Genomic DNA, 24,817 nt, shown 5'->3' with positions numbered 1-24,817 from the left:
GAGGCCGAGGTGGGTCGATGGCTTGAGCCCAGGAGTTCGAGATCAGCCTCGACAATATAGCAAAACCTTGTATCTACAGAAAATACAAAAAATCAGTGGGGCAAGGTGGCACACACCTATAGTCCCAGCTACTCGGGAGGCTGAGGCAGGAGGATCACTTGAGCCCAGGAGGTAGAGGTTGCAGTGAGCTGAGATTGTGCCACTGTACTCCAGCTTGGGTAACAGAGCAAGACCCTGTCTCCAAAAAAAAAAAAAAAAAAAAAAAAAAAAAAAAAAAAAAACATTAAACACAGATAGGGGAGACAGGGAGGGAAAGAACTACTCCTTTTGGAAGCCCAGGCTAAATTTTTATTCTGTCTATAATGATAGCTAGAACCAAAGACAAAAATACTCAAGTCAAATGCCATCCTGCATTGTTGGGGTTCACTTTAAGACAAGTGAAATTCTAAAACCTGGCAGTGGAACAGTACACTCCATGAAGACAGGAACTCTACCTCTAAAACCTGGCACTGGAATAATACACTCCATGAGGGCAGGGACTCTACCTCCAAGACCTAGCACAGTGCCTCCCATTAAGCAAGTATGTACTCCTTATGTACTGGTTTAATTAATGAATGAATAAACACAAATTTAGGGAGAATGGCTCACAACATAATTCCACATCTTACCAAAATAGTTGCCACAAGGGCTTTTCAAGAGAGTTTCTCTAAATTTTTTTGAAAAAGGATTCTGTTTACATATATTCCCTGGAGCGTACTGCTCAAACCAAGGGTCACCTGAACTTTCAAAACATTTCATAAGCAAGGGGCCCAGCACACTTCTGCCAAGATGAGGAAGCAAAGAAGGAGCCTCCTGCTCAGCATGATGATGGCAAATGCCCATTATTTTTGACCACAAAGATCAAGTCAGCTGTTGACAGCTTTAACACCTCTAGCCAGGCCACTCGGGTACAATGACATCAGAGACAATTGCTTCCTTTAAGTTAGAAGAGCCAGAGAGCAGGTGTCTGTCCCTGGGACAGGGAATTGAAGCCTCTCCCATTCCCTTCCATCCTCCCTCCCTCTCTTTTTTTTCTCTCTCCCCACTGTGAGCCTAGAGCTCCACCTCCAGAAGGATCCCCCAAGACTTGAATTCCTCCTCCTCAGTCAAGGCTTGGGATAGCCACCTCATCACTGCCACCACCTTCTAGCTCCTCCCTCCTCCCAGCCCCCAAATGTAAAAGATAGTATTTTTCTAAGTATGGCAAATTGAAATTAGCTTCATTTTGAAAGACTATTGAGAATGTTGCAACGACCTTTGCAATAACCGGACACACCCTGGGATCAGTAAACCAGGTTTGAAAATTGCTGACTTTATGAGCACTGGACCTGTGAAACAAATGCCCAGGTTGGGACTCTACCTGGAACCCATTCTCGTATCAGGTAGGAGGGAACACAGCCCAGAAGGACCTGGTTCTGCCTCTGCTGTGTCATCTTGGGCAAGCCAGTGTCCCTCTCTGGGTCTCAGACTCCATGACTGTACAGATGATGGATGCTCTGTGACCTCTGGGGCTCCTTCTGGCCCTGATGCTCTGTGCTAATACCTGCCTCCTTTAAAAACAAAACCTGGACCCAGTGTGGTGGCTCACGCCTGTAATCCTAGCACTTTGGGAGGTCAAGGTGGGCGGATCACAAGGTCAGGAGTTCAAGACCAGCCTAGCCAGCATGGTGAAAACCTGTCTCTACTAAAAATACAAAAATTAGCCAGGCGTGGTGGCAACCACCTGTAGTCCCAGCTACTTGGGAGGCTGAGGCAGGAGAATCACTTGAACCCAGGAGGTGGAGGTTGCAGTGAGCCAAGATTGTGCCAATGCACTCCAGCCTGGGCAACAGAGTGAGACTCCATCTCAAAAAAAAAAAAAAAAAACTGAAGTGGAGCGGAAAGAAAAATGGGAAAGGAGAAGAATGGTTCAGGAGGTCATATTACTATAAAGCTCCCCCATTTCTGCCTGCTGAAAATTGCTTTCCTCATTCTGCAGGAAGACTCCCATTTCTTGCTGGGTTGTTACATTTTTATTTCTTTTTCTTTCTCTCCTTTAAAAAAAAAAAAAAAAACTCAAAAGCCACAAAACCACAATTCATCTCCCCAAAACAGGACATTTGGAAGCCAGAGCTGTCAGGGGTTAGGTGTGTCAGGCCTGACATACTGGTGGTATCTAAGTGAAGACCAAGCCAGGGCAAGCATGTGCTTCTCCTCCAGAAACCCAGTTTAAATCAATATTTATCCAACTGTATTTATAGAAAGTGGTGGTGGTAGGGAGGAGGGGGTGGGGTAGGGAGGCAGGGGGATCTAAAACAGAACAAGCCACAATGACTGATGCAAATCTTTGTGGCCAATTCGCTTTTGCAGGGCTGGGTTTTTTTTTCAAAAGGCAAAAGACCCGGCTTTTGATGAACCTGCTGTTGGCCCCAGTACCATAGCAACAGCCCCAAGTCCTCTAATATGCCCAGAGGACAGACTTGGGAAAGGCAGCAGGAGGGGGGTGGTGTTTCCTAGGAGCCCTAAACTTGAGTTAAGGCCAGGAGAGTTGAACAACTCTGAAAGACAAAAAAAAAAAAAAAAAAAAAAAAGCCTCTCTGGTTGGCTCTTCTGACTCCAGCCTCACTTTGAAACCTTTTCTAAGCAAGGTGTGTGCAGGAAGACCTTGGACAATAAACAAGGTGTTTCAAATGCCAGCTCTGCTTCAGGTTCCTGGGTGACCTTGAGTAAGTCATTTCACCTCTCTGGACTTCATTCCTTGGCTGTAAAATGAGTACATGTGTATATGGTTAAGAGCACAGGCTCTGGAATCAGAGGCCTAAGTTCAAAACTCAGCTCCGCCACTTACTAGCTATATATCCTTTGGGCAAATTACCTGGCATCCCTGCTCCTCAGTTCCCTCCTCCATAAAAGGGGGTAATAAAATTGCATCCATCAGAAGGTTGTTGTGAAGATCAGGGGAGATAATGAATGCACAGCCCCATACTTGGAATACAGTCAGTGTTCAATAAATTGTAGCCATTATTGATATTATGCCATACAATTAGTTGCTGCTGCTGCACGCCGGCACCCTCTTCATTTTCCTCAGTTTCACCTCTAGACTTTTGCCCAGGCATCTCCAGATGAATCCCCATTTCTGGATGTGTCAGTGGGAGACTGTTTCGATCAGAGATGAGAGATGGATGAGCAGCTACTGTTTTGCCTTGGTAGCTAATGGAGCCTCCTTTTTGCTCCCAAACCAGGAATGGCTCAATTCAACTTCTCTAACTTCCAAGGCCCTGTCCCCTTTCCCTGGATCTCCTTTCCACGACACACAGTCCTTGGGAGCTCCGTGATTCTGAAAGCCGTAACAATATCCTCAAAAAAGCCTTCTTCTGGTATTTACCAGTCAGCAGAGATCATATTTAAAACTGGAAAAAATAAGTTGAATCTGGGGAACATAATTTGGGATGCAGAGGAAATAGGGCCTGATTTAAGAATGCTCTTCACATAACTCCACTAAAGACAAATACCCTACTCCACCCCCACCATACTTCAACCTACAGAGTTTTCAGAAAGAAGCATCTGCACATAGTAGACATTCAATGTACATTTGAAGAATGTATGAATTCATAAGATTGTTGCCATGCAAAAACGTGACCAGCTTGAACATTAGTTGCCATCAAAGCCCTCGATTTCAGCAGAAGTCACTCTAGTCTCCTTCTTTCTTATTTGTTTCTCAGGGTCACAGCTGTTCACAGGATGCAGTCTCAGCTCTTCAGGTCTGAACTATCATCTTCTTGCAGGGATTGGTCTCACCACCCAAGGGAGTTGGAGATCAGTATTTCTGACTCGTCTCCAAATCTTCGGAAAGGCTGTCATGTGTCCCCTGGCCTCCAAACCTGATCCTCGTGCCATAGCTAGCAGTAAATGACAAATCTAACCAATCAAAACATTTATATTAAGGATCTACTACTGTATGCCCAGTGGTGTGCTATATGCAATGGGTAACATGCATTGAATACTGTAAGTGATCTTTTCTCTTAAGTTACTAATAAACTCCTTGTAAAGGTAAAGCTAACACACAGGAAGCAAGTAGAGAAGTGCATGGTACTGATTATCAAAGCTCAGAGAAGTTGCTATTTATTGAGCACCTATTATATTTCAGGTACGTTAAATATTTAAGTGCAGTGCCTCATTGAGTTGTTTGACAATGATATGAGGGTCATACTATTGTTATCCCCATTTTGCAAAAAGGAAATGGAACCTCAGGCTAAGTAAGTTGTGTCCAAAGTCACAAAGCCAGTAAGCAGTAGAGTAGCAAGCTGGGCCCTGCTCCATGTGACTGCAAAGGTTTCATTCTCTCAAGTACAATGACTTAACAAATAGAGCCAAATGGGCTGAAATAGCTAGGGGAAGCTTCCTGGAGGAGGTGGGAACTGATCTAAGTCTTGAAGAGAAGGTAGGATACAGATATCCCTAGGGGAGTAAGAGAATGAAAGCATTCTAGACAGTGGAAGAGTCTAAGTCGAGCACAGAGGTTCGACTGTGAAGCCTGCTTGCTGGTGGATCTGCTGCACAGACACAGAAGTTTCAGGGCAAGGAAGAGGAGATTAAGTCAGAAGGCAGGGTGGGGCCAAATGACACCACACAACAGCAGCTTCCTCTACCAGGAGGAACAGGCTGTTTCTTGGGCTGTCCGTGCCCCTAGGAAAGCACCCCACCCTCAAACCCAGGTGATTCACTCCAAGGAGCCTTATGGCTTTCTACTCTCATCTGATCGTCCTTCCCTATCTGAAGTGTTGCCTCCAAAGCAACCTCCTCCAGACACTAGGAAGCCCATTTCTCTCCTCCAGACCTTACCTGCTCTCACAGCTTCTTTCACTTACCTGCCAGTCGGCTCTTATGCACATAACATCCCTTTATGGATCTCTTCTTCTCTTTTAGTTTTAACCTTTTCCAAGATCTTTTTCTACTTATTAGTCAGTCCTTAATTCCCACCCTTCCACTGGACTCAAAATGCATATAGGTGATGATGTCAGAGATTATTTACATATAATTTCTGAATTTGTGGTAATAGGATCACAGCCTTCATGATTAATATTTCTGGAGGCCTTCAATTTGTGATCCGTGGAGATTCACATCAGTTGGAGTTTTGGGAGAATGTACCTGCCTTTCCTAGGGAATCCCCCCTGCCTTGCACACAGCAGACAGTCAACAATAGGTGACTTAATTTGAACCCCTCCTCCAAGAAAACTCAACCTCTCCACTGGAAATAATTCAGCAATGTGGCCACAACTTGGTGAACACTACCAGTACGGAAACCTCAACAAGGGAACGAAAAGCAGTTCTGGCTACGATGGAAAATAAGGCAAGCTCCCGCCAAGTAAGTACTTCGCAAACAGCAGTAAAAACGGAACGTGTTAACTCGTGACCAGGGTCCACCATGCATCTCAGAAAGGTCTCACCGAACCCGAAATGGAGAATCGGGGCCCGACACTCATCTCCGGACAGAAGAGCGTCCCTTTAAGAAGAGACTGGACCAGCTGGCCGCACTACAGCTCCCAGAGATTTCCTGGCTTGCAGCCTGGCTCCACCCCACCCCCAGCCTCCGGCCCCAGCAACGCGTGACGTCAGAAGAGGCTGGAGCTGCCGATTGGCTGAACGACGCAGCTAGGTCAAGTCCAGTCGGAGGAAAGAAGTTTGTCTCCATGTGGAAACCATGTGTCTCTAGCTGGGAGGGGGAGGAGGAGAAGGCGGAGAAACCGAGATCAAGTGATTATAGGGGAACTCGCTGAAATGAAGGCGGGGAGGTTGTGCACCTGAGTCGGCCACCGATGCCCTTTTGCAGTAGTGACCTAAAAAAAAAAAAAAAAAAAAAAGACGTACACAACAAACTACCCAACCCCACCCCCAATAATAACTACTAAAAAGCTACGGTCCCTGCTTCCTTCCAGAAACCAGGGACCCGGTAGATGCTGGAATCCTATCGGAACGCCCAGATCCCTCTCCCTCCCCCAACGACTGAATGATGTAAGCGTTTCGGAAAGCAGAGCTCGGGAGCAAAACAAGCCCCGCGCGCGCCGAGCGACCCGCAGTGCCCGAGCCGGGCGCACGCACGACCCGCCCCCCGACTCGCGTTATTGCTGTGCACACGCGGATTGCCGTGACGCGCGGGCATTGTGTGCAGCGAGCAGAAAACAACGACGAGCGCCGCCAGCGCGAAGAAGCGCCCCCCATAAAACGAGGCAGATGTAGGGCCCGCCGTTTTCCGTACCCAGAGACCTAGACCGGGCAGGAGGAGGGGAGGAGAGGGGGTGGGATAAAGTGGCCCCCGTGGACCGCTTCTCTTTGCAAGGGGGATAACAGAGGGCCTGGCGGATGGTCGCACGGAGTTTGCCGGAGGTCACCCCAGCCTGTTCTAGCTGTTGGGGACGGGGCGAGGGCCTGGAGCGGGGTCTCTGCAGCCAAACTGGGCACAGCGCGGCGCCCCAAGCTCTCGGGGAAATCTGGGGGCCGTTGGCATCACGTCATTTAGAGCCAAACAGCAGCGGCGAAAAGAAGCAAGAGAGCTAAAAATACTCCCGCTGGGAGCCGGCCGGAGGAGGGGGGCTGCGGGGCCGAGGGACCTATTACGCACATGAAGTTGACTTAGACTTAGGTGCTAAGGTTCCAAACCCCTCTCGGGGGCTGGCAGATTTGCAGGGCGGACGCCTCGGGCGATGGGCTGGGAGGAAGCCCCTCGGCTTCACCAGCTTCTGGAGCCCGGTTACGCCGCCACGGGCCCGCCCCGCGCGGGGCAGCCCAAGCCCGGCGCGCCCGGCTCTCTGCTTACGTGACTGGTGGCCACGCCGGAGCCCCGGCACGGGGTAAACAACGAGGTGGCGGCGGCCAGGGCGGCGGGGTGGGGGGTGGGGCGGGGGGAGGTCTCCGATTGTCTGCGGGTGCGAAGTGGGGGGCGGGACGCTGAGGAATCTCCGACCGCCTCTTCCATACACCTCGCTGGTGAGGGGGGGTGGCTGGGGTAGGGGGGCAAGCCAGGTTTGCCACACACTGCCAACGTGCCCTCATGGGGTGTACCCCTAGTCAGAGCCAACGCCACGGGACAGACTCCAGAGAACTGGTAGCCGGGGATGGGGGTAGCTGAAGAAATCGCGCCCCTCCCCCCTGCAACAAAAGCAAACACACCAAACAAAACCACGTCTTCACCCAGCTCCCCACCAGCTCTGGCTTTTCAGAAACTACCCTCCAGACAAATGCACACGTAGCTTCCCGCGCCCCATCCCCCTCCGACCAGCATGAATAATTGCGAAGCGATTCGGCTGCATAGCCTGCGATGCGCCTTTCTCGCAACCCAGGCACTCCGGGAAAACAGGCGAGAAGAGAAAGAAAAGAACGCACCACCGACCTCACAACACAAATCCTCGTTTTGGCCTTACAGCGTCTGCACAATTGCGCTGCCAACACACGGTTCCTTTAACCCTGAAGACCTGGGGTATCAGTCAGCAATGGTGTTTTTGTGTCTGAGGGTTGTTGTGTTGGGTGGGGGGAAGGTTGCAAGATCTGACACGTTGCAATCGGGACCTTTTTTCTTTCTTTCTCTCTCTCTCACACACACGCGCACACGTACACACACACACTCGCGCCTCATTGATCTTCCTACTTGTTCGGACACATTAAACATCCCGGTTTCCCCCTATCTGTCGGTCTGTCTGCCTAGTTCCCTTCCTCCTTTTCACAGCTATTATTCTGAGGACCGTGCTGGATACGCTGCACACGCGTGCCCCCGTTAGGGCGCTGAGTCGACTGCCTGGGGAAAGCTGGGGGACCTGGCTGGTAGGGGCAAAAATGAAACAAATGAATACAAAAAAGAGGCCAGGCCAGGGTGGGGTTCCCAGCACACCCCCACCCACGCACTACTATCCACGTGAATCTGGGGGTGGGCGGGTGGGGGGGGTAGAAATCGACCAGGAAGGCGTTTGCCTTGCTTGCCCTGTGCGCTCACTCAGGAGCCGTCTCCCGGAAAATAAAGAAAAAGCACAGAACAGCCCACACCTTCTTCCCCAACTATTGTTTCTCAAAGATCCCAAAGTTTCCTTCTAGCCGCGTCCCCACGGCCAAGTTTCCCGGGCTCGGGACGGCGTGTCCGGGGCGAGCTGCTGGCGTTGCTTGGCCCCGCCGGCCTCCTTCTTTGGGGGGGGGGGGGGGGGGCGGCGGTGGCACCCCAGGGCAACGGACGTGCAGGGGGACTGTGTCCGTAGACGTGATGGCCTGAGCCCAGTCCTGCTGCGAGAGGGAAGGAAAAAGGCGAAGTAGGAGGGACAGAGAGAGACAGAGCCGAGCCCACGCCGTGGAGAGCTGTTTGGTTGTTATTGTTGTAGTGTGTGTCTGTGTGTTTTCTTTCTGGAACCTCTGAGCTCTGCCTATGGTTTCCAACTTTCGGCTTCTAATCCCCACCCCACCCAGGAACGAGCAACAGAAAAACAACACTTGTCTGCCTGAGAAGGCTCCGGAAAAAAAAAAAAAAAAAAAAAAGGAAGAAAAGCGACCTCAAAGAGATGAGCTCTCGGCTCAGTTGTCAGCAAACAACAACACTCCCCCGCTCCTCCGCTGGGCCATCCTCCCAGCCCCAGCCCGCCGGAGAGGACAGACCGACGCACCGACAGGCCCCTCTCCCCCTCGCCCGTCTTTGTTACATCTTTAGCAGCTTTGTGCGTGCGTGTCCTTTCTCCGGTGTCATCGGCTTTACTGCCAAGGGCTGGATGTGTATGTTGGGCGGGGGGGGGACGGGCCGAGCTCGCAACAGGGGTCGCCCAAGTGGGCGAGAAAGAAAGAACCGGGCGCCGAGGAAGAGCAGGGGCCCCCAAACTTACTTTTGTTTTCTTTCTCGATCTGCTCCAGGTAGCTGGCGGCCTCGAGCAGAATCTGCACGTTCTGCAGAAAAGTGTTGATGTGCTTCTCCATCGAGTTCTCGCTGGTGTTGAAAATGTCTGAGAAGGGGCACCTGGGCTTGGCCCCAGCGGGGTCCTCGGGCAGGGCCGGGGGCTGGGGCGCGGCCGCGGCGGGGGGCACAGCCGGGGGCGCGGTGGGGGCCAGCCCCGCGCCCTCGCAGCGCGCCTCCTTGCGCGGCCGCCCGCGTTTGCCCATGGAGGAGCGGGGGTCCGCCGAGCTCGTCCTCTAACGGGGCTGCGCGGCCCGGCCGAGCTCCGGGCCCCCAGGGAGACCCGGCCGGCTGGAGCAGAGAAGGCGCCGGGGCGAAGAGCCGGCCTGACTTCCCGAGCCTCGCTGCCTGCAGTTGTGTGTGTGAGTGTATGGGAGTGTGTGTCGGTCTCGCTGTGGGTCTGTGTGTATGGGAGATTGAATGAACCTACAGGACAGACGGAGGCACTCTGGCGCCTGGGTCCTAGTGCGAGCCTGTCGCCATCGGACCGGTCAAAATAAAAGGTGGAGACTAGCGAGCGAGGCAGGGACCGCCCCTGCCCGTACCCGCAGCCTTCCCTGCCTCTCCCCAGGGCTTACCACAGAGTAGAACACTGTCTTTTAACCGGAATGGAAAAAAATACCTGATGTCTCTGGGTGCACCTGCATAAAAACAAACTACTTTTTTCACAGAAAAATAATGCCTCAAAAAGTGTCCAGCACAATGCCTGGCACATAGTTAGGTCCCCATTCATGGTGGCTGCTATGACTTAAAAATAAATAAATAAAAGCTCCCCAATCCAAATGGGAAGAAGGGAACCAGTGTGTAACCAGAAGATCCCCCCACCCCCAACACAAACACTCCTACTCACAGACACACATACATACGTAATCACGCACACACTTGCGAGGCACCTGTGTGTGCCTTCACACAGCCAAATGAAATCCCAGGCCGTCCAAATCCGAGTTACAGATTTACTCATGCCTTTCTCCCTTCAAATGCAAAGTTATTTTCCAGAAGTGGGAGGAGATGTCAGCATCCCTCTCCACACTCCTCTGCCCAGCCTTGGTTCAGCTGTGCAAAGCTCACACCAGGATGCCTCCACACCTGGCTCCCTTTAATTTGAGAGGCAGAAGTGGCAGCTCAGGAACCACCCCCCTCCCCAGCTGAATTCCACCTTTTGCCTCTGAAAACCCCTACCCCAGCTGACATTGTTTCACTGCCACTGCTGTCCGCAATCATTGATGCTTTCCAGCCCTGGGAAGTACTGGAGGCGTCAGGGGATGATTGAAGGCTGCTCTAGAGTGCCATAGGAAAGGGTTCAAATCCCAGCTCTGCTGCATACAGACTGTGTGAACTTGGACACGTCCCTTAACCTCTCTTGGCCTAAGTTTCCACATCATTGAAATGTGTGATAAGATGCTTGTGTATTGTATCTGACTTAGCACACTCTGGCCCATGGTAAGCTCTTTTTCTTCCAATCCAGACCCAGGCAAGAGCCTGAGTCCCCTATTCTGATGTAACTTGTATCTAAGAAAGGAACAAGATGTAGTGAACAAGACTCTTCTGCACTTCCTTGGAAAATATCTCTATGACAAGCCCATCTAAATATGGTTACTTTGCAAAGTCACCTGGAGTTTTCCTCCAGGGGAACAATTTATATAGAGGACAAAGACAATGCTGCCCCCTGGAGGTGTGCGATGCAGCCACACTACTCAAAGGCAGCTTCATACACATTGTCATAAAAACTCTTGATGGCCGGGCGCAGTGGCTCACGCCTGTAATCCCAGCACTTTGGGAGGCCAAAGCAGGCAGATCACCTGAGGTTGGGAGTTCGCGACCAGCCTGACCAACGTAGAGAAACCCTGTCTCTACCAAAAATACAAAATTAGCCGGGCGTGGTGGCGCATGCCTGTAATCCCAGCTACTCCAGAGGCTGAGGCAGGAGAATGGCGTGAACCCGGGAGGCGGAGCTTGTAGTGAGCCGAGATAGCGCTACTGCACTCCAGCCTGGGCGACAGAGCCAGACTCCGTCTCAAAAAAAAAAAAAAAAAAAAAAAAAAAAAAAGTTTATCTTCCATTATTAGAACAATTACTGATTTTTTGCTTCTGTGAGAACCACAACCTGAGTTATTCGTGTTGAAATGCCTGTAAACATCTAAAAATGTTAGGAAGACCTCATGTATGCACAGTTTCAAACAAGCTTTCTCCAATGCCATTTTGCAAAAACTGGCCCTTGTGTGAAACAGCTCTGATCTCTCTTGCCCCAAATGAAAGATGGTACTGAGACAATGAACCAGCTAAGCCCAGAGAAAACCTTGCTTTCTCTTTAATTGCCCAGTGGTGGCACGGGTCAGATGTATAGTACTGCAACATACATGCGCCACCAAGACAGGCACACGCATGCATGAGTGCCATGGTGGGGGAAGGGTGTTTTGTAATTATTTATTTATCCCTGTTCCATCTCTCATAGGTCTGCGAGTTTCAGAAAGCCCAGTGGGAATCTTCAAGCTGGGCCACGGATCTGACCAAAGCCAAAATAAACAATGGCTTGAAGAAAATCTACAAAAAAGTGCTGATTTGCACTATTCCCACAGTCGGCCACAGCCCCCACCATCATTCCCATGGAAAACACCACGGCTGGTGCCAAATCAAGTTTTCCCCCCATCATAGGGGCATTGTTTTTTGTTATTATGTGAGTTCTTAGCATCAGACAATGGCACCACAAGAGACACAGTGGAAGCAGGAGAAATCCTTTTTGTTTCACAAAGTCTGTGTTACTGTGCCCCCAGAGTCTCGCATATAGTTTAGTTGCATATATTCATTTTGGTAACACGTATGTGGAACGACGAATGTGCCAAGCTAAAGCCCCAAGCCCCCTCCTTATTTGTTTTCAGAGCCCATCAAGTGTTAAATCATATTAACATCCCATTGCGCTCTCCCTTCTCCCGCTCCGTTCCCCAATTAACAGATTTCTCTAATAAAGTTGGCCCCAACAGAAAGAGTGGTGTTTCAGGGGTTATATCACAGGACAGGCATCCAGGATGCTGGGTTACAAGCTCAGCTCCATTCCCGATTAGATTTGCTTCCCAGGAGGAGCCATTCAAACCCTTTGCAACCCCCCTTTCTTTGGGGTTTTGATTCCAGAAGTAAACAGGCCCCTTTGGAAATGCTAAGAATTTCTGCATAGAACAGGTAGGGGATGTGAATACAGGCATTCTGATGAGAACACATGTGAACTCTTTGAAAGAAAAGCAGAAATGCCCAATGAAGTCAGCTAGAATGCTCTCAGAGGGCCCGGGATATCTTGGGTGCCCAGTCGGCCTGGGTCCTGCTTTCCCAACATTCTGTTCATTTGTTTGTTTGGCTTATTTGCTTGTTTGGCAATACCTTTCCATGGACCTTGTTTGTATATTAAAGCAAGATTGTTCTTTCTTTTATTTGCCCCTTTCCCCCCAGACGTTCTATACTCTTACATCAAAGGAGTTGTTTGGCCTATAATTATGTCTTTATGTACACAGAGCCTGGTTAATTACTGAGAAGGCGATGGATGCGTTGCCATCGAAACCTCCCCACCTTGCATTGGGATGGGATGCTCTTCCCTCTGTCATGGACCATTTTGGCTCTCTTGGGTTCCTTAGCCTTGCTCTTCCTGCCTCATCTATTCCCCGCTCACCAGCCTTTTCTGCCTAAATCCGTCACTCCTCCACCCTCTAGTTTCTCCTTGGACCTTGCCAAAATGTCCTAGTCAGATTCTTTCTTACTCTTTGCCCTGTGGTCTTTGTTCTCAGACTTGGCAAACACCATGAAGAGCTCTTCTGTCCCCTCCCTTGTCACTTGAGTCCTAATTCTCAGAGCTTTCCCAGCCACAGTTTTCCTGGGTACCTTTCCCTTTTGGAAAGGAATCATCTGGCAGTGAGATGAGGAACTGGCTCACAGCTCCTTCTCCTTGGGGGCCTGACTCTTGCTTTCATTTGTTAGAAAGGAGTGGCCCTGTAGAAAGCCCAAGAATAGAGGGTTAGGAACTGTAAGACACAAGCAGAATGGTAGGAACAAGGAGAACTGTGAGACTCTGCCTCTCCCATGGCCTAAAAGTGCTGACCAGGCCTCCTCTAACCACTGCCCATACCCCCCACCACCACCCACATACTCACCAGTGGGTATAGACATGGGCAGGGGATAAGTAGCCTCCGCCCTACAGTGGAGTTCACTGGGTGTCACCTGCTCCTGGAGGCATTATCTCAGCTCTCCTGGACTCTGCCCTCCTTTCTCCCAGAACTGTGAGTCTGGCAGCCTCTTCCTGGTTCAGCAGACTCCTGGTCTTCTCCTGTCCAACACCCAGTACTTAGAGGGCTTATTAGACTATGAGCTCATCAAGGGCAGGAAGCACGCCTTGCTCCTCCTAGCATCCCCAGGCCCTGGCACCTAGCACATGCATGGCATAATACTGGGGCTTAGGTCACGAGTCAAAGGCATGAATGCCCTTCCCTGCCTGGTCAGAGCCTCGGTGCTGGCCGTTCATGGCTTCTCGTTCCAGTGGTGAGAAGAGGCATTTGATGCTGTCTGCAAAACTATTCCTGAGTCACTCACATTAAAGTTTAAATATCTAAATGCTGTCTCCGTGGAGAAGCCAGAAACCCATTGAGCCAGATGGTTGAGGTTCCATTACAAAAAAGTGCAGAGACTCAGCTGCCCTGTCCCCTGTCCTTACTGCTGGTGACAGATCTGGTGACAAGATGGGTCTCCTGTGTTATAAGATGCCTCTAATGAAGAATTTTCAGAAATCACCAGGCAGCGAAGGCAGTGGCCTGAGACTAAATTAGAAGTCAGATGGAGCTTTTCTCACATCTCCCCCATTCTAGAGTGTCTTCTCAGTCTTTCAGGCCCCAGTTCTTTAACATCTCCATATTTTTTAATTAATTCAGCAAAAGTTTCTAAATTTATGTACATTAAAGTGGCAGGTATCAGTGACTGACTAGCTTAAATATGACTTTCCCTGGAGGCGTTTGGAATTAAAGATGACCAGTGCCTTAAGCTTTAAGGAATAAAATTCTAATGGTAAAATATTAGGCATCAAGAGATGAAGGGGCAAGGTAGTTTGCAAGTGGCAAAGGGTTTTCCTCCTGATTATCAGCTAGCTGAACTTGTATAAGTCACTTAACCTCTCAGATAATCCGTGTTATCATCGACGAAGTGGGAAGAACAATGCTTGCCTTGCTGAAGGGGTATATATGAAGAAACTTTTGAAACCGTGAAGAGTAGTGTGCGTGGCTGGGCGCGATGGCTCATGCCTGTAATCCCAGCACTTTGGGAGGTTGAGGCGGGCAGATCACAAGGTCAGGGGTTTGAGACCAGCCTGGCCAAGATGGTGAAACCCCATCTCTACTAAAAATACAAAATAATTAGCCAGGCATAGTGGCGCACGCCTATAATCCCAGCTACTCTGGAGGCTGAGGCAGGAGAATTGCTTGAACCCGGGAGGCAGAGCTTGCAGTGAGCCGAGATCACGTCACTGCACTCCAGCCTGGGTGACAGAGTGAGACTCCATCTCAAAAAACAAAAAACAATGGTGTGCATGTCAGGATAGAATCAGGCTACAAGAGTCCTGGAAGATTTTTAGGGAAAACAAAAACAAAAATGACAAGAAGATGGGAGAAGAAATTAGAAGACCAGGGCTTTGGGCCAACTCTTCTACTGAACTACTGTGTAATTTTGAATAAACAATCTAGTCATCTGGTGCCTCGGTGTCCTCGCTGATGAAGGGAGTATTCCATTGCCACAGAGTCTACCTCTCTCCACCATTCCAGAAAGCTTCATTAATTCATCTCTCTTATGTTCATGAATGGCAGACTGGGATGTCACTGCCCAGAAGTATTTGGAACAGCATGGGAGAACTATTGTGACCACATCGAGCTGGTAAAATTCTAGCCCAGGGCAAAAAGATTGGCATTTTAGGTCACCCAATCAGCCTCATCTCTGGAAAAGACTGCTTCCCATTGGTTCTTTTTTGGAAAGAAAAAAAAAAAGAAAGAAAGAAAAGTTGAAGAAGCCTCATTCCTAGTCTAGGGGCCTAGGACTCCTGGACTGAATAATCTGGAAGACAGCCTCCCACCCAACATTGGGGGATATACAAAATCTGCTGCTTCTAGTTCCTGACCTTCTGCCTGGACACCTGCCTACCACCCACCCTGTCCTCACCTCTGGAGTCTATTTTCTCTTTCTCTTTTTTCTGTCTCTCCTACCTGTAGCCTATAAGTTGTCCTTCTCCCTTTCCTTATCCAAAGCACAGTTCTCATGGGTGAAAAAGTTGATGAGCACTGAAGTGAGTATGTTTATCTGGGATAACAGATCCAGGAGCACATACTCTACATACACGTTAATTCATTCCATCAGAGGATGTTGAGAGTCTCCTGTGTGCCAGGCTTGTTCTAGGTGCAGGGACACAGCAGTGAGCAAACAGCCAAAACCTTCCACCCTCACAGGACTTATTTCATACCCAGGCATACACATGCAGATGTATATACAAAAACAGGCCCCTTAACTGCTGTGTCTTTCAGACAATGAAATGTAAACTCAAATTAGGGCCTGAGTAGCAGGATTTATACAGAAAGACGACTATATCCTCTCCACACACTGCAGAAATAGTCATAAAAGTGAGGAATGGTTTGCTTTCATGTTTTCCTTTTCTTTCTCCTTGCTTATACTGGAAATTAACTTTCGTTTGCATACAGCTGACCCTTTGCATGTTACAACAGTACCAAGGCCAGGCACGGTGGCTCAAGCCTATAATCCCAGCACTTTCGGAGGCTGAGGCGGGAGGATTACCTGAGGTCGGGAGTTTGAGACCAGCCTGGCCAATATGGTGAAACCCCCATTTCTACTAAAAATACAAAGTCAGCCAGTCATGGTGGTGCATGCCTGTAATCCCAGCTACTCGGGAGGCTGAGGCGGAGGTTGCAGTGAGCCAAGATCATGCCATTGCACCCCAGCATGGGTGACAATAGTGAAACTCTATCTCAAACAAAACAAAACAAACAGTATCAAGACACACTACATCATGTATTAGAATAATTAAAAATTTTTCATGTCATTCTAATTCAGTGTTCTGAAGATCTCACAGATATGTGTGCCTTGCCAAAGAGTCACGTCAAAACAACTGTATGAAATTATAACCTACCTGGAAAAGTCAGAAACATAATCAGAGGCTATTTCCATATAACTACACCCTAAAAACACCCATCCCAGACAGGCAGGCACATGAGAATAACATGTTGGCATACAGTTGCAGGAAACTGCTCTAGACTTTCGATAGTTATTGCATCATTGTGAAAGTAAAATTTAGTAGAAAATACCAAACAGGGAGACTAGAATTGGGAAATTCTTCTCCATTTCCTGTGTCACGTTTCACAGTCTTCAAAGATTTAGGCTCTATCAAATCCTAGACTAAACTGGTGTTAAAAAAAGGTCTTCTCTTGGTAGCTTTATTCTTAAATTCTTTGGACATGGACACTTTTGAGTGCATTATAAACATGGGTAATATGGTCCCATATTGTCTTAGAGATGCTGTCATTGTAAGAGCTAGTATTTACAGCATGCTTAGTACAGGCACATCTCATTTTATTGTGCTTTGCTTTATTGCATTCCCAAGACGCTGCATTTTTCACAAATTGAAAATGTGTGCCAGTCCTGCATTGAGCAAGTCTATTGGCGCCATTTTTCCAACAGCATGTGCTCGCTTTGTGTTTCTGTGTCACATTTTGGTAATTCTCAAAATATTTCAAACTTTCAAATAATTATTATATCTGTTATGGTGATCTGTGGTCAGTGATCTTTGATTTTACTATTGTAATTTTTGGGGCACCAAGAACCACACCCACAAAAGATGACAAACTTAATCAATAAATGTTGTGTGTGTTCTGACTGCTCCATGGACCAGCTATTCTCCCATTTCTTTCCTTCGTCTGGGGCCTCCCTATCACCTGAGACACAACAATATTAAAATTAAACCAATTAATAACCCTACAATGGCAAGTAAGTGTTCAAGTGAAAGGAAGAGTCACATGTATCTCGCTTTAAATTAAAAGCTAGAAATGATTAACCTTAGTGACAAAGCCTACATAGGTTGAAAGCTAGGCCTCTTGCACCAGTTAGCCAAGTTGTAAATGCAAAGGAAAAGTTGTTGAAGGAAATTAAAGGTGCTACTCCAGTGAACATGTGAATAATAAGAAAGTGAAACAGCTTTATGGGTGCTATGGAGAAAGTTTTTAGTGGTCTGGATAGAAGATCAAGCCAGTCAGAACATTTCCTTAAGCCAAAGCCTAATCCAGAGCAAAGCAGCCCTAACTCTATTCGAGTCTATAAAGGCTAACAGGAGTGACGAAACTGCAGAAGAAAAGTTGGAAGCTAGCAGAGACTGGTTCATGAATTTAAGGAAAGAAGCCATCTTCATAATAACATAGCCATCTCCATAACACGTAGAAGCTGCAGCAAGTTATTGAGAACATCCAGTTAAAATAATGGATAAAAGTGGCTACGTGAAACAACAGATTTTCAATGTGGATGAAACAGCCATCTATTGGAAGACGATGCTATCTAGGACTCTCATAGTTAAATAAGTCATAGAGAGAACAAGTCAATACATGGCTTCAAAGCTTCAAAAGCCGGGCTGACTGTCTAGATAGAGGCTGATGAGCTAGTGCAGCTGGTGACTTTAAGTTGAATCCAGTGCTCATTTACTATTCTGAAAATTCTAGGGACCTTAAGAATTATGCTAGATCTCTATGCCTGTGCTCTATAAATGAAACAATAAAGCCTGGATAACAGCACATCTGTTTACTGAATATTTTTAAGCCCACTGTTGAGACCTATTGCTCAGAAAAAAACAAAAGATTCCTTTCAAAATATTGCTGCTCATTGACAATACACCTGGTTATCCAAGAGCTCTGATGGAGATGTACAAGGAGATTACTCTTATTTTCATGCCTGCTAATACAACATCTACTCTTCAGCTCATGGATCAAGGAGTAATTTCAACTTTCAAATCATTATTTCAGAAATTAGTTCATAAACCTGTATCTGCCACTGATCATGATTCTTCTGATGGATCTGGGCAAAGTAAATTGAAAACCTGCTGTAAAGGATTCACCATTCTAGACTCCATTAAGAGTATTTGTGATTCATAAAAAGAGGTCAAAATATCAACATGAACAGGAGTTTGGAAGAAGTTGATTCTAATCCTCATGAATGACTTTGAGGGGTTCAAGACTTCAGTGAAGGAAGTAACTGTAGTGGTGGAAATAGCGAAGGAATTCTTCTAATTCTTCTAATTCTAATTAGAAGTGGAGCCTGAAGATGTGACTGAATTGCTGCAATCTCATGATCAAACTTGAACAGACGAGGAGTTGCTTCTTCTGGATGAGCAAAGAAAGTGGTTTCTTGAGAGTGAACCTACTGCTGGTGAAGATGCTGTGAACAATAATGAAATGACAACAAAGAATTTAGAATATTACATAAACTTAGTTGAAAAAGCCATGGCAGGGTTTAAGAGGATTGACTCCAATTTTGAAAGAAGTTCTACTGTGGGTAAAGTACAATCAAACAGCATCACATACGACAGAAAAATATTTTGTGAAAGGAAGAGTCAATCAATGCAACAAACTTTGTTGTTGTCTTATTTTAAGGAATTACCACAGCCACTCCACCCTGATCAGTCAGCAACCATCAACACTGAGGCAAGACCCTCCACCAGCAAAATGATTATGACTCCCTGAAGGCTTAGATGATTGTTAGAATTTTTTAGCAATAAAGTTTCTTTCTTTTTTGTTTTATTTTATTTATTTTTATTTATTTATTTATTTATTTATTTATTTTTTTGAGGCAGAATCTCATTCTATTGCCCAGGCTGGAGTGCAGGGTCATGATCTCACTACAACCTCCTCCTCCTGGGTTTAAGTGATTCTCCTGCCTCGGCTTCACCAGTAGCTGGGACTACAGATGCACACCACCAAGCCTGGCTAATTTTTGTATTTTTAGTAAAGACAAGGCTTTGCCATGTTGGCCAGGTGGTCTTTAACTCCTGACCTCAAGTGATCCGCCCACCTCGACCTCCTAAAGTGCTGGGATTACAGGCGTGAGCCACTGTGCCTGGCCACAATGAAGTATTTTTAATTAAGGTTTGTGCATTTATTTTTTAGACATAATGCTATTGTACACTTAATAAAATACAGTATAATGTAAACATAACTTCTATGTACACTGGGAAACCAAAAAATTCCTGTAAGCGGCTTTATTGTGATATTTGTTTTATGAAGGTGGTCTGGAATCAAAACCCCAAAACTACAGCATCTCTAAGGTGTGCTGGTATTCCAGCACCCATACTCCATGCAGTTTCATTTCACCCTCATAATCTCTCCATGACCTATTATTATCATTCTCATTTTACAGATGAAGACATGGAGACTGAAGAAAAATAAATACTATGACCCAGATGGCATAGCTAGTAAGTGGTAGAGCTGGAGCTCTTCTTGGTCTCCATCCTGAAATGGCAAGACATTCCTTCTTCCTGTTTACAATGCACGTATCTTCATTCAGTTCTGTCCAATCACCTGTTGGTTGGGTATAAGTGTAGGCAATCTTACTAATTGGGTTTATGTGCATAAAAGGGTACTTGTTCTAATCTAATCCCTGTTAGATTGTAGATTAAAATTTCTAGTAAAGGAAACTCGGATTCTCCCTTCCCAGGTTGAGTTCTTCTAGAGCATCCACAGCATCCCCTGCATGGCCTAGCAAGCATCATGCATAGAGTAGCTACCCAATAAGCATTGTTCAATTACTGAGAACTCCACACAGGACCAGCCCAGGGAGTAGGCAGAACCTCTAGTTATTTATCAGACATTACCAACCTCCTATGCGCACCCACGGTGACTTCTCACGGTGTCTGTCTTCCCCTTCACATGATCAGCCCCACTGCTGAGTTAGAGGGCAGACCCTAGGCCATTATCCACAGAAGACCCTAAGAAAATGCATGCATTTGCTGCCCTGGCCAGAGGTTGTGAAGCAGAGAGTAATGCATAAGTGCATTTGCAAGGACTGTGGATCGCATATGGCAGATTCTCAGCCTGTGCCTGTACATCAGAATCACTTGGGGATAGGATTGCCAAATTTTTCTAGTGAAAATACAGGATGCCCAGTTAATTTAAATCTGTGATAAACAACAAATCATGTTTTAGTATAAATATGGCCCATGTAATATTTGTGACATATTTATGCTAAAAATTACTCATTGTCATTTGAAATTAAAATTTAACTGAGCATCCTATATATTATCTGGCAACCTTAATTGGGAAACAACTGAGAATAATTAAATCAGAATCTCTTGAAATGTGGTCCAGACACTAATAATTTTAAAAGGCTTCCTAGGTTATTCTAGTGGGCAGCTGTGCTTGGGAATCACTGATAGAAGGGAGCTAAAATCTTGGAGATCATAGGAAGGAAAATGGGGTTTGGCCCAGAGTGGGCAACCCCTACGTAGGAAAGGAATGGAGACATGACAAATGTCACCTACCCAAAGTTCTGCCTTCAGGGAGCTCTGCTGGGCCACATCCCAGAGACCAAGTCAGCCACAGTCAGAGTGGAGCTGGACTGTGCAGCCATCATGTTTTCAAGGTCACACCAGAGTGCCCAGTACCATCTCTTGGGAGCTCAGTGCCCTCCAGAGACATCAACCTTCCCACTAACCACCTCCATCCAGAAACAGCAAAGCCAGTATATGTCAAATTTCATTTCCTTTGTGTATGTGAGTTAAGCAGCCACCCAAATTTCTCCTGTGACTTGGGGAGCTCAGAGTGAAGTCCGCCTTGAGAAGTCACACAACACAGGGTCTAAAGCTTGAAGTTTGGAGCCAGACAGAGATAGGTGCAAATTCTATTTCTGTCAATTACTTTGGGGGTATATAAGCTTGGGCAAGTTACATAACCCCTTTGAACCTCAGTTTTTCATCTGCAAAATGGGAACGATAATTATACTTGCCTCACAAGATTATCATGAGACTCAAATGAGATAACGCCTGTAAAATGCCCACTTCGCCCAGTGTCTGGCATGGACAAAGCACTCAATAAGTAGTTGTTATTATTTTATTGCTGTTATCTTTCCCAGAGGTCCCCTACAGATCCCCCTCTCCCAACATCTGGCAATAGCAGGAGAGCAGGGGCCATTGGTACTGCAGGTGGGAGTGCAGTACTATAAAACCTGGAGCTCCTCAAGGAGTCCCTCTGCTGAACAGAATGTAGGCTCAGAACCCTCTGTTCCCATCTTTCAGCTTTTAAGGGAAAGACATAGGCCAAGCCTGTTAAGATAGTATTACTCTTTTTAAAAAAAAAATTTGAGACAGGGTTTTACTCTGTTGCCCAAGCTGGAATGCAATGGCACAATTATAGTTCACTGCAGCCTCAAACTCCTGGGCTCAAGTAATCCTCCTGCCTCAGCCTCCTAAGTAGCTGGAACTACAGATGCAAGCCACCACTCTTCCTGGATACACACACACACACACACACACACACACACACACACACGTATTTATTTATTTATTTATTGTAGAGACAGGGTCTCACTACATTGTTGCCCAGGCTGGTCTCAAATTCCTGGGCTCAAGCAATCCTTCCTCATCCTCCTAAAGTGGTGGGATTATAAGCTTGAGCCACCGTGCCTAGCCAAAATAGCATTACTCATAGCATAAAGAAAAGGGCTGGGGTGGATAAAAGGGACCTGACTCCCTGATTTCCAGCTGTGACTTTGCCAATAACTTGTCATGACCTTAGGCAGGTCATTGCATCACTTACGGTTCAGTCTCTTCATCTGTTTAATGAGTATGGGCCAGATGATCACTTCCATCCATAATACTCCTTGATAAGTTCCCTTATAGAAATTCTTGCCTTGACTTTACAGCCACCTTCCCCAGATAGTTAATATTCTTTCCCTACCTATTCCCAGGGTCGCGAAGAGGAGAACTGGGGCTCACGCAGAGTGGAGAGCTTTGAAAGTTGTGGGTTTCCTGCCTTTTCTTCAGGTACATCTGTACATCTTTTCACTAAAAAGTACAACATATGATCTTTTTTTTTTTTTTTTTTTTGAGACGGAGTCTTGCTCTGTCACCCAGGCTGGAGTGCAGTGGCACAATCTCGGCTCACTGCAAGCTCCACCTCCCGGGTTCATGCCATTCTCCTGCCTCAGCCTCCTCGGTAGCTGGGATTACAGGCACCCGCCACCATGCCCGGCTAATTTTTTTGTATTTTTTAGTAGAGACGGGGTTTCACCGTTTTAGCCAGGATGGTCTCGATCTCCTGACCTCGTGATCCGCCTATCTTGGCCTCCCAAAGTGCTGGGATTACAGGTGTGAGCCACCGCGCCTGGCCAAAAGTACAACATATGATCTTTAAGTTCTGTTTTCCCTTCAAAGAATGGAAGGAAACTTCTTTGCTCATTCTATCTTTTGCCCATCTTTAAGATGAGCCCAAACTCACCCAGCACTGACCATTGTCAAAGTCCAGAGTACAAATAGAACTGAAATGCAAAAGGACTATTTTGAGGGTGTCATTCACCCTCCCCACTCACTGGAGCACCCTGGATGCACCTGTTCTTTTTCTCTTAGGTAATCCTTTCCTAATCCTTTTTCAAATTTCACCTGCCATTGAGAGTCCAGTGTTGTCATTTTTGAAGGACAAACCTGTTTTTCAAGTGATAATTGCATTGGCCATCTGTCTGCATTAACCATCCCCTACCCCATCCTCTTTCTCCAAATCCCCAAATAACTAAAATAATAGTGAAATAAAAGAAAATATATTATCTGGTTGCAACACACAGCATTTTGTCCATGTTTGTTCAATATCAGGAGGAACCTAACAGCAAACATGGTACCAACAGAAAAGTTATCTGGGTTTCCAGAAGTTTTCCTGCCACAGGGTTCAGAGCTGGATAAATAGCTGCCTCTCACTTCTAATGAAGAAAATCATTTTATTAGTGTGGATCCCAAGGAGAGGTTATGTTGCTTTTTTTTACAAGGCTATATAACTGGCTAACATTCATGCTTATGGGTATTCTGAGAAAACGCCTGTCTCCATTAGGATTTGAGATAAAGTCTTAATCAAACTGGGCATGAACTCCTTTTGAAGCTGCAGAGGAAATCTCTGGGAAACACAGTTAAAAAGACTCTAGTTCAAAGGAAACTTCTTTATTAATAATATTCAGAGATTGTTTCTGATTTGATTTTGGTCACTTGCCTTGCTGAAAGAAACATAATAGGAATTTAGGCCACATCTCCAGGAGATCAAATCTAAAAAGTGGGATGTGGGCTGCAGATACTTAATTTGGGGACATCAGCAGCCACCAGTCGGAGTTTTGACGTGGTAAAGCAAGACCCAACAGCTGGGCATTTTGGTGTTTTTAGGACAGCCATTCGGAGTGTAAAACTATCTTCCCTCTTTGAACTATGGAGATTTAACATCCTTTGATGGGGTTAATTTTACTGTGATAACAGATTTACCCAGAAAGGATACTTGAATAACTCAGGCTTGATTAGCTCTCTGGAAAGATGGGCCCAAAATATCTCATGGAGACATTCTATTAGCAAAGGATTTTGATCGCTTAAAAATGTTGATGAGTTATGCTGAAAGTTGGAAAGATACTGAAATTTTAGTGGGTTTTTGCTTTGGTTAAAAGGTGTAAGTAAAAACGGGGCAGAAAGAATTTCTACTTTCAAAAAGAAGGGGTAGACATACTTTTCTCTATTCCCCGTAAGCACAACCCCAAACCTTAGACATTATATATAAAACAAGCATAAGACAACTCTAAAAGATGGAGAGAGAAAGGAAGACTGCCCAGAGATCTCAGAAGCCTAGGAACAGCACAGTGATTAATTCTCTGGATTTTATTTTTGCCTCATATGTTCCAGGCTTGGAGCTGAAGAAGCCAGTAACCTGGACACACCAAAAAGTGCAGAGGCAAAAACAGTCTCAACAAAAGCCTATTCTCTCTAGCCAAAGGACCAGGAAGGGGACAGCCTAACACGACAAAAACTTTTAGATAATAAGCACTCTACTGCAGCCAAGTACCACAGAGAAACTGTGACCCCACCCACACTCTCACCAGAAAAGGCCAAGTGGGGAGCCTCAACTTTCACCCTAGCCAGGCTGTAGCATGCCTTCCAAACTCCTCCACAAGAATGATGTCAGAGAAAGCAGAATAGGGGCCATGACCTTCAATCTTACCAGCTGGTCATAAGGGCCCTCCCCACTGTGGTTAGTGGTGACCACAGAGGCGCTCCCATTCCTGCACAATTTAACACAGCGCCCCCTCAAGTGTCCATGGAGACCAACAAGGGAACTTGGACTTCTATCTCCACCTAGCAGTAACGAGGCAGTACCTTTTCTTCCCCCGCCATGGTGGTGTTAGAGAAAGCCACATGAAACAGAAGGTCTAAATAAAATGCAGAGCCTTATAACATAACAGGAAAGTTTCCAGGTTTCCATAAAAAAATCATTCATCATTCTATGAACCAGCAAGATCTCGAACCAAATAAAAAAGACAATTGAAAGATGATGGGAGCAGGAGGGAGAATTGAGGAGATGTTGGCTAAAGGATAAAATTTCTGTTAGGTCTGGGCATAGTGGCTCACCTCTGTAATCCCAGCATTTTGGGAGGCCAAGAGGGGGCAGATCACCTTAGGTCAGGAGTTCGAGACTAGCCTGGACAACATGGTGAAACCCTGTCTCTACCAAAAATGCAAGAATTAGCAGGGCATGGTGGTGCACACCTGTAATCCCAACTACTCGGGAGGCTGGGGCACAAGAATCGCTTGAACCAGGGAGGCGGAGGTTGCAATGAGCCAAAATCATGCCACTGCATTCC

General features: G+C 46.7%; 1 protein-coding gene across 2 annotated transcripts in view; it reads right to left on the bottom strand.

The window, feature by feature from the left end:
- The window catches only part of MXI1 (MAX interactor 1, dimerization protein), a 78,979-nt gene extending 69,591 nt beyond the window's left edge, over positions 1-9,388 (bottom strand). Inside the window, exon 1 of one of the 2 annotated variants that reach the window (XM_016919308.4) lies at positions 8,871-9,388. In XM_016919308.4, the coding sequence (XP_016774797.1) occupies positions 8,871-9,144 (274 nt within the window). In that variant the 5' untranslated portion in view covers positions 9,145-9,388. The remainder of the gene's footprint in view (positions 1-8,870) is intronic. The other variant, XM_016919309.4, reaches the window with a different exon arrangement.
- Positions 9,389-24,817: the final 15,429 nt, after the last annotated feature.

This window comes from Pan troglodytes, chromosome 8 (genome assembly GCF_028858775.2).
Source record: "Pan troglodytes isolate AG18354 chromosome 8, NHGRI_mPanTro3-v2.0_pri, whole genome shotgun sequence".
Classification (NCBI taxonomy): Eukaryota; Metazoa; Chordata; class Mammalia; order Primates; family Hominidae; genus Pan; species Pan troglodytes.
Note: the sequence above shows the minus strand (reverse complement) of the source record. Positions and strands in the feature narration are given on the sequence as shown.